Source organism: Sinocyclocheilus anshuiensis, unplaced genomic scaffold (genome assembly GCF_001515605.1).
Source record: "Sinocyclocheilus anshuiensis isolate Anshui unplaced genomic scaffold, SAMN03320099.WGS_v1.1 scaffold538, whole genome shotgun sequence".
Classification (NCBI taxonomy): Eukaryota; Metazoa; Chordata; class Actinopteri; order Cypriniformes; family Cyprinidae; genus Sinocyclocheilus; species Sinocyclocheilus anshuiensis.
Genome location: NW_015544166.1, coordinates 1,317,178 through 1,330,363, shown reverse-complemented (window position 1 = coordinate 1,330,363; position 13,186 = coordinate 1,317,178). Strand labels below are relative to the sequence as shown.

General features: G+C 39.2%; 1 protein-coding gene across 1 annotated transcript in view; it reads left to right on the top strand.

Annotated features, from left to right (window-relative positions):
- Nucleotides 1–13,186, top strand: part of LOC107695859 (staphylococcal nuclease domain-containing protein 1-like) — a 200,156-nt gene that overhangs the window by 181,690 nt on the left and 5,280 nt on the right. The window contains exons 17-20 of the mRNA XM_016495938.1: nucleotides 1,180–1,303; nucleotides 4,207–4,276; nucleotides 5,805–5,918; nucleotides 7,979–8,182. Coding sequence (XP_016351424.1) covers nucleotides 1,180–1,303; nucleotides 4,207–4,276; nucleotides 5,805–5,918; nucleotides 7,979–8,182 — 512 coding nt within the window. The remainder of the gene's footprint in view (nucleotides 1–1,179; nucleotides 1,304–4,206; nucleotides 4,277–5,804; nucleotides 5,919–7,978; nucleotides 8,183–13,186) is intronic.

Here is a 13,186-nt window from a genome sequence, read left to right as displayed (position 1 = left end):
ACAGGTTCTTATACGGTAGTGGTGCTATATAGCACCTTAACCACTCCAAAGAACCGCTGAAGAACCTTTTTTTTTAGAGTGTAGGACTTTGCTGAGGAACCCTTATGCTCAGAAACGGCCCTGGTTACAATATAAACACATGGAGTTATTTATATCTCATCTACAATAATGTACAGTATTTGAAAAATAATGTGTTTTTTGAACATTAAAGCATGTCAACATATTCTGTTACACCACATACACAAAATAATGATGTTTAAAAAAGCATCATATGACCCCTTTAAGGCTGCTTGAATGTAGACATGTTTTAAGTGCTCTCTCTTCTCTTCATCCTCATCTTTTCATTTAATGCATGCAAATATTCTGATGCTAGCAAACAATTATCATAGAAACCCCAATGACGTCAGTGGAGGGGGGCGTAAATGAACAGCTTAAGACAGGCACATTAGTTGGCTTATTTTAACAGCTTTCCTGGAGGGATGTTTGGTGTTTGTCGCACATTACTGCTCTCACTCTTTTTTTTTTTCTTTTTTTTCTCCGCTTTGCGCTCCTACAACATTATTCATGCCTGACTGTGGGGCTGTTTTGTCACATTTCCGTGCCCCAGCAAACCCACACCTCAGCAATTACACGGATTGCTCTTGTTGTTGGGAGAAATTAATGAACAGCTGCAAGAGTATGGCGGAAAAAAGTAAATATCTGTAGTGGACGTTCTCATTAGAAAGGCATTTCAAGCCATTTTGATGTATTAAAACCTTACTGGCCTTTGGTTGATTTGAGAGCTTGCTTGGGTCACATGTTCCCTGGTGAAGATTTGTGTGTCTTAATCAAATTTTATTTCCGTGTTTGCAACAGACCCCAGGCCCGGCACAAGCTCAATGGATGTTGGTTGTCAACAAAGGCTGAATGAGGAAAATATTATGCTTTCCTCTCCAGAGCCATCAGGGCTTCATAGTTGGAGAAACGATGTTGGCAGAGGCCAGTCACTCGCAAGTTAACGCATCTTTTCCTTCTCAAATTATCCCGTTATGGTATAAATCATGTAATCATGCCGTCAGGATGGCGCTCTCCAACATTGAGCCAAATCCAGGAACGCAAGCTTGAAGTTTTCTGACTTTCCTGAGAAGCGTGATGGATTGCATGGAGATGTTCACCTTTTTGCCATCTTTATCTGTGCAGGTACTAAGCTGGAGAGCCTGATGGAGAGCATGCGTGGAGAGATTGCTGCCCAGCCTCCGGTGGAAGGATCCTTTGCCCCGCGCAGAGGGGATTTCTGCATCGCAAAGTTTGGTGATGGAGAATGGTAAGAGCCAAAAAAATCTCCTAATGGCATCTGCTATAAAAGCCGAGTTTCCTGGTTTCAGCAAAAGACCTTTTCATTTATTAATTTATTTTAATAAATAAATGTAATAAAATATTTGTCAGAGCTGCTGGGCAGGATGTTCTTGTCTAGTTTTGAGAGGTAATGATGAGTCATCTTGCTGATTTGGCAAGTGTGTGCAGGTGATTGGTGTTTCAAGTAATAACGCACCGTTATTGAAATTGTGGCACATGATGATAATTATATTTTTGTTATTGCTGATAACCAATAAATGGCCGGTATAGTTGTTTTAAATGCTACAAATACATTTCGGTATCATTGTATCAATGTAAAAGTATGTATGTAAGTATGAAAGATAGCATGAAAGATTTTATGGTAACACTTTAATATAGGGACCAATTCTCATTATTAACTAGTTGCTTATTAGCATGCCTATTATTAACATATTGGCTGTTTATTAGTACTTATAAAGCACATATTGTGCATGACCATAATCTACAGTCCCTAATTCTACCCAATACCTAAACTTAACAATAGTGCTGGGCGGTATGACCAAAAATTTGTATCACGGTATTTTTCAAAATTATACCGGTTTCACGGTACATGACGGTATTTTTTTTCATGCATGACCGGGTGTTAACCATATTTTCTACTGATTGAGAGAGGAAATACTGCAGTATATTGACTTAGAATGCCCTATTTTACTGTCATGATGAGTGAATATTGTCAAAAAATACCACACTAAATAGTGACTAAACATGACCCTTTTTAATACATGTTAACCAGGAGTCACTCTCATTTATAATCGCGGCATCGTCTGATAAAATCAACATGCATCTACACTATGCTGTTGTTTTGGCTATATTACTTTTTTGTCTCATGCAGCTCACTGCCTGCGTCTGAGTAACAAACTAAAAAAAACAACAAACAAAAAAATGCATGTGATATTAACAGACGAACTACGCTCATATTTATAATTCCAAACAATCAGTAAGCGACAGGTGCTAGGAAACGCTGTTTTGTACTCATGTACTGACGTGTCGGCTGCGGTGCGCTGCTTCTCTGCCGCTCACTGCACAGAACAGACGCCGAGAGAGGTCACACTTCTCCGGGAAAGTCAGACCTCGCGTTCGCGGGAAAGCACTGGCGAAATCTTCCAACTGAACCATAGCTAAGGTTTATCCAAAAAAGTCGCTAGGTTTGTCAGTATGAATATTCTATGGAAATTTTTTACTCCCTAATATCGGTATCGGCCCCAAAAAACCCATATCGGTCGGGCTCTATTAGTAACACATACAGCTGTTCCCTCTCCACAGTGCACCAGTGAAAATGGACCCCTTTCAAACAGTGTCGCTTTCCGAACGTTGTTTAAGCGACATACTGCAGCGGTATTGCGGTATTTTAAAATTTCATATCATAACAAAAATAAACACCGGTATTCGGTATGAACCGGTATACTGCCCAGCACTACTTAACAACTACCTTACTGTTAATAAGCAGAAAATTAGGAGTTTATTGAGGCAAAAGTCGTAGTTAATGGTGAGAATTGGACATTGAAGTAAAGTGTGACTGATCCTTCTTTTTTTGGGGGGAACTTTAAGTGAGAGTTAAATGGCAGTTATTATTGTATAATGCCAAATTGCATTGAACAGTAATTAAAAATTAAAGGAAAAATCTATCTTAATATTGGAATATTATTATATGTTGCTAACCGATGTGTGTCTTTAATTTTAAGGAAAGATGACTTCGGAGGAAAAAGAATAAAAGCAGAAAGGCAGCATTTCTCAGCAGGCTATCTTCACAGGGAAATTGCTTTAACCTCATATTCATTGTTGAAATAGTTTTACATTGAACCATCTGTTGGTTGTGGGTATTTTTCAGTTTACTTAAATTTTATATTGGGGTAATCTGCCCTAGATTGCAGGGTATTGGACTGCTCTAATGAGTCCTTTGTCCTTTAGGGAGTCTGGAAGCTTCTATTGTCCTCATATAGACTCTGAACAGGCTGCATCCTCAGTGGGGCGACTCGTTACTCAAGCATCTGCTGGTGTTTTTGTTGACGTCATCTTGCTCTTTTAAAAACTCGTTTGGCTCCACCCAGCAACATCCCTAGAATTTCTCCTTTAATTGCTTACAAGTTTTTCTTAGTTGTTCTGTTTTTTTTTTCTTTTCTTTTTTTAAGCATGTTGTCGTGTTTGTTATCTTTCTCTATATCCCAGTTGGCTCATGTTTTCCCACGATGCACCAGGACTATGACATTCAGTGGCATAAGAGCTCATTAAGTCTGTGATACTAGCAGAAAGACATTTTTCAGAGCGGGCATCCCTGGATCAGGCGGGGGGTTTTGGATGATTGAAGTGTTTTAGCATAAGTGGATGGTCTGGAGTGGGTTGGAATGTCTAAGTTTGATTATATGAAAACGAAAACTCTTCTTTGACTTTTTCCTCTTGTTTGAGGTGTCATGCAGAGCTTTGAACTGCTCTTTATGAATATAAGAGGCTTCTTACTCTTTCAGAGCATGAGGTTATGAATACAAGATCAACTCCCTCCTGAGACCCTCATAAAAGATCTGTCTGTACTCTACAGTTAGGGGCAGTAAACTAGTATTTTGCTCTTTACAAAAGTGAATGTTTTTAGTTAAGTGAAATTGGAGGTCACGTGTACCCCGGTACTGGTGCCCAGTGTGGCCCCTTTCAGTCATTTCCATGTAGAAAAGGCAGTTCGGAGCCAAAAAGAGTACCAAAGTGCCATTTGGTGGCAAAGCCAAACTTTTCCTGTTCAGGTGTTCTACATCAATTTGTCCAGTGCTTGTGGATGAACTGCTGAAATGATTTCTCCTCTGATCAGTGAGTGGAACTGACACTTTCTTCTCTGTCTCTCCGTAGGTACAGAGCTCGCGTCGAGAAAGTTGAATCTCCAGCAAAGGTTCATGTGTTCTACATCGACTATGGAAACGTGAGTATCTGCTTGCAGGGAGGTTGATGCGTAATCTGGATGTAGCACAGCATCTCCTGAGTGGAGCGTCTCTTTAGAAAGGCACTGACTGATGAATGTTCTGACTTGTGTTTAAAATACTGCATATGCTTTCAAAAGCCAGCACTGAATCCATCAGTCAAAATGCCACACATGTGGAAAACAATTCCACTCCATAAATCCAGAATAAATAATGTTAGTATGCTTAAAAGCAGCTTGAAGGTTGCAGTACCCAGCATGCTTTGCTGTTTTTGTGCCCGGGGCGGAAGGCTCCAGGCCAGCACAAGAGAAAATATGCAGGTGGTCATGTGATTGAACATTTCTCACACAACAGGCCTTTTCTCTCATCTCTGTATTCCCCGTGCTTTCCTCTTTCTTCTCTTTTCACAGACTCTCCACCTCATTCTTTTATTCTATTTGCCCACATATCTTAACCCTCGGTGCAAGAGCATTGTGCTGAATCTGATATCACTGTTTATTGCTCAATCACTCTAATTCGCTGGACAGAGTGTTTTGAGGGACAGATCTTTATTTTAATGCCCCATCAAACGTTTATGGCCTAAATTCTTCTTTTTGGGGGGGTCTTTGGTCTAAGTGTTGTCATTTTGATTTTATATAACAATCTGACAATGTAGAGAAACTAGCAGATCTTAACTGTAACAAAATCTACTGTAATATACATATAATTTGACATATTTTAAACATTCTCTTTAATATTATAAAATGCATGTAACTGATTACATGAATATGTTAAGTCAGAGTTCATCACATTATGAACATGATCCACTCAAGTTTGACAGCCAGAAATTGTCATTGTCTTCATTCTGAGAAAAATATTTGTTGTTTTGTGATTTTTAAACATATTGTTTGATTCAATTTGCCTTGATTTAATTACATTTACTAATCCCATTTCTATGAAACATAAATAGAGAGAAATGCATTGACATTCAAACACTTCCAGTACTTTAGTACTGTACATTTAGTTCTGGAACTAAAGCGGTGCGAAAGGCCCTACTGTGTCTAAATATTTCTAGGCCCACCGTGTGCTTGATGTGTATCCTCTGAAGAATTGCTGTATAACCCCCCACGTAGAACAAGCCAGTCTTTTTGCTTTGTACTTTCATCTGTCTTCGGTCTGATTTTCCATTTTCTAGTCTCTGTCTGCCTGTATTTGTCATTCTCAAAGCTGAAACGAGCCTTTGCGGCATCTCCGTGCTAACCAGCCTCTTTAGCCTGCTGCGTTCACATGTTCTGCACTAAAGACACATGAACACAGCGCTCAACTGTGACCCAGTAGAGAGAGTGTGTGTCTCTCATATAGTGTTGCTGGCTTTGAGTGTGGCATGTGGAGGAGTTAAGCGTTATCCTTGACTTTGCTTTTATCTGCTGTGCTGTACTCACACCTCCTCCGTTTAATGAGGACCTTGTACAGGCAGTCAGTGTATGAAAGGGGTATGAAGCCTGTTTTATAACACCACAATGTGACGATCTCTCTCTCCTGTCCTTTCAGAGAGAGATATTATCCTCCACGCGTCTTGCAGCCCTTCCTCCAGCCTTCAGCACGCGTACGCTTCCTCCACAGGCTACAGAATACACATTTGCCTTCATTCAGGTCCCACAGGATGTAAGTTCTTGCACAAACACATTCATATGCACTCCCATGTGATTCATCACACAACGTGGCCTTCTAACGGGTCCTGTAGGACACATTGCGCATGCACGCACAACATAGTCACATCCAGGTTATAAAAGACAGGAATTATGAGTCACATCATGCTAGTTTAGCTGTTGGAATGGCATACTATCGTATTTCTGCAAAGTATGCTAATTTTCTGCATAGAATAGCCATACATTACAAGTGTAAAGTATACAACAAGAACACACTACATTGCATTAATTGTTTTTGTATGTAATGAGCTCATGTGATGTAACACATGTTATATACTTGGGGCCCTATGATTTCCGTGATGTGGAAAACGCAGATAGAATCTTGGAATCCAGCCATAAAAGTGGAATTTACTGTATAACGCAGAATGTCACGGAATATTATTTTTTTATTTTATATAAAATCAATTATTTAGAAATGCTTTTGATTATTTAAATTTAATGAAACATTCAAATTAAGTCCAGAAAATTAATGTAAAACAGAATTTGGAACTACATTTAAGAAAAATAGGAAAAAAACGTATTTCATAGGGCCTTAAAAATGTAATTTTGGATAAACTGTTAACAAATTGCCATTAAATTGTGTAAGTTTCATGATTTCAACTAATTAGACATGCTTTTTGATTAATAAAATTTAATTTAAGCATTAAAAACAGTCTAGAAAAATTAAAATTGAAAAAAAATGGGAAAAAAATAAAACAGAATTTGGGAAAAAATAAAACTGGACCCTATAGTTCCACACTTATATTTCCCACTTTTACGGACTTTTAAATTAAATGTTCCCTCCTGGTGGAATGACATGTCTTTTTATTTTTTTTAAGAAATTGAGTCCCGATGTCCTCTACCAAGGACGAAGCATAACTTATGAATGAAATATAATTAAAAAACTTTTTTTTTTTTTTAATGCTCTAAACAATGTAATGACATGAAAAAATAAACATTTTTTCCTAAAATGTTTTGCCGGGTCTTAAGAGGTTAAAATATAAATTAAAATAACACTTGCTTTCTAATCTTTTTGTATTTTATCTGTTTTCTTTTCTTTTATTATAGGCCTACAATTAACAAAAGCAAAAAAGACCTCTAACAGAAGCTTGCTCTATTCTTTTTCTATTCTATCTGTTTTCTTTTTTATTTATTATATTATTTAAAAAACCCTTGCTACGTGTAATGCGTTAAGCTAACTGAGACTTGTTATAGCACTTGTATATCATTGCTCTTTTGTTGATTTTGATTGCTTCCATTGTCCTCATTTGTAAGTCGCTTTGGATAAAAGTGTCTGCTAAATGTAATGTAAATGTAAATGTATATACTCAGCGTCAACAGTAAGCATTATGCTAGAATGCTGATATTCCAGTACAAGCCTTTTTGTTAGCTGAATTGTGTGAGGAAATGCATATGAAAGTAAGTTTTCCACCTGGTCTGTGTGCGGAGCTTGATTGTGCGCGTGTAGGTGTGTGTGTGTGTGTGTGTAGGTGTGGCATCATGCCACCTGCCCTGTTAATACTGCTGTTTTGTGATCTTGTCCATCTTTTGAGGTAGGCGCATTGTTCTCTCTATCTCTGTCTCTTTCTCTCGTTCTGGATGGCCTCTGTATCTCGTACCCCCACCATAACTCCCCCCAAGGGGAACATGCTCTGAGGTTGCCATGGAGACTGGGTTGGCTCACAAGAGCAAAGTGTGTGTGTGTGTGAGAGCGAGAAAGATCAGATCTGTATCTCTCACCTCGTGTGTCAAACATTTGTGAAACATTGTGTTGGTGTAGAGGTATTTTGATCTGTTTTTTTGTTTTCAAATCTACATTTATCATTATCGCAGCGCTTGTGTGTAAGTGTGATGAATGAGCAACTCCGCAGCTGGAGCTGGAGTCTGATTGGCTCAGAGCACACACTGAGGACTTTGAAGTGTCTATCAATAGTGTGTGGAATTGTAAGTGTTTGTGTTGTGGGCAGTTTGTAGAAATCAAACCTGGTTTAGGATGAATGGATATGTGACATGTTCCTTTGATGACCTCACCCACAGGAAGACGCACGGACCGACGCCGTGGACAGTATGGTGAGGGACATTCAAAACACACAGTGTCTGCTGAACGTGGAATACAGTGGAGCTGTCTGCCCACATGTCACGCTGCAGTTTACTGACTCGAAAGATGACGTGGGTCTGGGTCTGGTGAAAGAAGGCCTTGTCATGGTGGACGTACGGAAAGAGAAGCACCTGCAGAAAATGGTAAGTGACAAACACACACGCATCTAAATACAAGAACCTGAATAATGAGTGTGGAGCCACTGGTCAGCTAGTTTGAGCCAGAGGCGGCATTAGCTTTAACTGGGATCTGTTGTAATCTATGTGCCCTGAAATACACCTCGCTGTTTCACAGCAGGGCCTCTGATGGCAGCCATTTTGTATTATTATGAAGCACTGACCATTTGTTCTCCCCTTGTTATCAGTCTCGCTCTCACTTCCTCTCTTTCTCCTTTCCTGTTATGTAATGCTTGTGCCATTTCTTGAGCATGTTTAAAACTTGCTGCATTCATTTGTGACATTGTGTCAAGCGCGTACAAACACACTGCCGCTCACACAGGACCTTAGAGGACTTAATTCAATAGTTTGAGCATTTAGATCTCTTTATTTAAAAGCTGTTTTTACTGTCAGAGCTTAGTTTATTCTAGGGCTGCACGATTAGAGGAACAAATTATATTTTCTGATCAAACTCAATGATTTAAAGTGGGTTTTTTTTGGTTTTTTAAATGCACAATGTGCCCCAAAATTTTACTTGTATTATTATTATTATTCATTTATTGTTAAAACATTAAAATAAAAAATACTATTGTAATATTTCACTGTAAAATAAATAATTGTATTCATTCAGTGCAACTGTAAAATTACAACACTAATACTATAATTATAACTTAATCACACAGTGGTGTTTATTTCATTAATGAAAACTATGATGAAAAATGTTTGTTGACAAGCTTTTTTTCCCATCACTAAAACAAGACAATGACGAGATGACAATAAGGTAAACTCTTTCAACATACAGTAACAGTGCGATAAAAGATGAGACTAAAATGTATTTTAAAAATAAAAACTATACAAAAATCTTGTTTTATTTTCTACTAAAAAATTAGACGAAATATTATTGCTGTACATGCCTCTACTATGCAAGCTTTTGTGTGTGGTTGAGTTCAAATCCCTGTTAAAAGGATACATTTTCTGCCCGGTGTTTTGCTTAATTTTGGCAATCTGGCAACCATGTGTACGCACTCACTCTTCATTACAGAAGTGCTGACGATGATCTGAAAATGTTCTTTCATGAGATCTTGACTTTTTTTTTTTACAGACAGAGTGCATATCTAAGTTTTTGATATTAATTTATACATTAAATAACCTATAATAAATCAGTGCACTAGATGAGGTCAAATAAACCATGTGTATGAGTTTCAGATGGTTTGTGCTTATTGGTTGAAAGTGCAATACCTGAAATGTAAAAATTAATTTCTCAAATGACAACAATCATTTCGATTATAATTTTGAGCTATAGAGAGAGAGAGACATTTAGTCGACTAAAACTTGACTAAACAAAAACAGGACAAGGTTGACTATGATAACTAAAAAGTACATTTGACACAGGACTGAGACTAAATCACTAAATCACACAGCCCGAGTTTACACATTTAAACAAGCTCTGGAAACTTTCATTTAATAGCTGTTTATCACGCTTGGAGGTAAGACTCTTAATTGCTTACAAACTTCTCCCTCAGTTTGATTTGAGACACTTGAACCCATTCTTTGATCAGCTATTTATCCTGTGACCTTTGCCGCCCTGACGTAATTTGTTTTTACTCCTGAATCAAACCACACAGGTTTGTTCTTGGCAGTCTGCTTGTGATGAACTTGAAGCGGTTTGTAGACTCTGAGCATATGGAGGGTGTTGTGACAGCCACGTCAGGTCCACCGTTTCCCTGTTCCCATAGGAACACTGCTGTTCTGGTTCACTCGTCCCCGCCTCTCACTCCCTCGCGCTTTCTTTCTTCATTTTCTATTGTGCTAACAGGTTGTTTGAGGTGCATGTATAGAGCTGAGCTGTCTGACTTCGGTGGCACTCACTTCTGCTCCTGTTTCACACTCCCATAGATATGTGAATCACATGTGCTCTGGCATACTGTACCTCAGATACTGTACACATGCTTTAGTTCCGCATTACAGCTCAATGTACATCCAAAGAAAGCTCCAGTAGTTTTGAGACATGTAAACATGGCTATAAATGATTGTCAACTGAAAGTGTTTGAGCATCCTGATCAGCCCAACACCACAACATTGGTGTTGTGAGTTTATGGGCAGGACTATCTGTTTGACCGACCAATGGCAGATAGTGTTCAGGAAACTGATCATTTTTGCCATTTCATTCGGTGATGCTAGTTGCACAGAAATTAGTGAACTGAACATGGAAATATTCCATCATCTGAACATTGTAATATATGTTCCAAAAACAAAGTCCGTGCCACTTTTCCTGCCATTAATGCAGACTTGTACATTTATAAATGTGTAATAACTATCTTATTACACTATTACATTCCATCATCAGTAAATGCACATGAAGGGAACATCCTGTATGCCAGATCGAGTCCACAGTCTGGCTAGCATTGGCACTTTAGTATAGTGTGGTGGCGCCATGCCACTTGTCTTCTGCTTTCACCCTTGGCTTTTTCATAAAGATTCTCTCATCTCACTCTCTCCTTCATTCATTATCTCTCCCACTCACGCTCTCTTTCTCTGTCCTCTCTCTCTCCTTCCCCATCTTTTCTTGCTGCTGGTTTGGCCTCCAGTGCAGTACACCCTGTGCAGGAGGATGTAGTTTGGAAATTTGCATGTATTTACATGTCGGTGAAAGCGGTGTGATAAATCATAATCTGCAGGATTAAAGACAAAGCAGTGGATCAAACCTTAGTAAATTAGCTGTGATTTAAAACACTGTTAATACGCAGTGATTATTTACTCTGCCTTCATAATACACGCTGCCATCCCACCCGTGACCCCACACCCCTTTGTCTGTCTTGTGATATTTTATTCCTTTTAAACACACTGTGCTCTGTGATCTTTTTTTCCCAACATCCTCTCTGCTGCTGAAGGGTATCTGCCATGCTTGACACCTGACTTCCTGCTATCAGCAAATCTTTACTCTGCTGAAGTCTCCAGACCAGAGTCCATACGTCAGTCCGTCCGTCACATTCACTGTGGTCTAGTGAGAAATTAGTCCTTGAATATCCGTATAAGGAGAACGAAAAAGGGAAAGGAAATCTTTAGAGTGAAAGTAGGAGTCAGATATGGGAACGTCTGTCTGACAGGGAGAGAGTGAAAGATAAGGCCCACCGGTTCTCTTTCTCTCCAACTGCGTGCGGATAACGCAGGCCTTTCGATAAGTGTGCATGAGCTTCATCAGTTCTCGGGATCGATAGTTGAAATCGATGTGTTATTTCCCTCCCTGTGTTTGTCAAACACTGCTCTTTCTTATTTCTGTGTTAGTCTGTCTCTCTTTCTCTGATTTTCTTCCTCAACCTGGCATGCTGGATGAGAGGTCTGTGTGTTATCGGACGGGATGCGATTGAAAGGGCCGAATTCACGTCAAGCTGTTCTGAGGTCAGTTTAGTAGTGCTGCTTCTGCATTTAAAGCTCAGTGGGCTTTTAGTGGGCTTCTCATGCAAAGGCTTTTCCAACAAGGTCTGCAACAATGCACTACAACAAGATCAGTCAAATTAACCTAATCCAAGATGACAGAGGAGTCAAGAGAAGTAATTATACATCATTTTTATTTAATGCAAAAAAGGGTATCTAGGTAACTGTCTATTTAGGCAGCAGGCAACAAGCCAGCTCGCAGGGTTTGGTACAGAGGTTCCTTGTATTTATGCTACATCAGCGCTAAGCTTATGCTTACTGTAGCGTACCATCAGTGACTCTGGTGCCTTTTCACGTTCATTAGTTTTACAAGCTAATTACAAGCTCACATACCAATTAGCGTTACAGTCATAGAGTGCAGTCAGTCTTATTGGAGATTTGTTCTGGGAGATTCTCCTTAAGCATCCAGTATTGACTTAGATTGTTGATTTAAAAGGGCTAAACTCTGGACTTATCATTTCAGAAAGAGTTTGTTGCTGTAATGACCTTCCCTTGGAGACATTAATTAAGGCATGAAAGGTGGTCTGATCTCAGCCAGAGATGTTCTACAAACCTGTGGTGCTATTGATGGCTTGATGAAACTACAGCACTGTTAATATCTATCTTTCTCACTGTCATATTCTGGTGATATTGAGTTGTACAATCCAGATGGTAAAGCCCAAGGGAGGTGTAGTATTTTTTATTACGATTGTTATGTGATGAAATTGTCCTATGAGAATTGTAGCTTTTTAGCATTTTATGGAAGGTCGTCTAGGGTTTAAAATAGTGGTTTATATTTCTGTTACTCACCTGTTTCATTCCTTAAACATGTCTTTAATTTGCTGAATTAATTGCTATGAAGGAACCCACGTATAATGAGTTTGCCTGAGTCCAGTTGGACATATTGCTTAGGGGGCTTTTGGTAAGATGTTTTTCAAGTTATTTTTAACTTGACACATCATTAAATGACAAAATTAAACAGCCAAAGTCTCAGATTGTTATTTCATCTCAGCTAAAATACAATCAGGCGTTTACAGGGCACCCCATGTCCAGTCATATCCCATCATGCCTCGCTCCTGACAACTCCATTACCCATTAACCAGTAGAAGTTAGCTAAGCTTAGAATGGGGAATTTTCTGCTCCTCTAGTATCAAACACACACTCATCCACACAAATGGGCCGGGACACATGCTGAATGACACGCATCGCTGCCTAAAACCCCATTTCATTCCTGTGCCCTGTGGATTGAACACAGGCTTGATCTGGGACAGAGAAGCCATTTCAGCTCCAGCGTCTTTCTGTTGTTTAATCTCTGTACTGAGATGATCAAAGTCCAAACTGTTCTCTTCGAATGCTGTGCGGCTGTGTCTATGATCGCTTTGATTTTCAGGCTGCCTGCATTACTGGGTATTATAGAGTGTTTCTAAGAACACCGCAAATCTGATCACTGTCCCATCATTTCATGCCGAGAGACTGTAAAAGACTCAGTTGCAGTCTGCAGATTGGTAAAACACAGCCACCTGAACCCACAAGAGTGAGGGCTATGAATAGAGGACACAGAAATGGCACTTGGAAAGG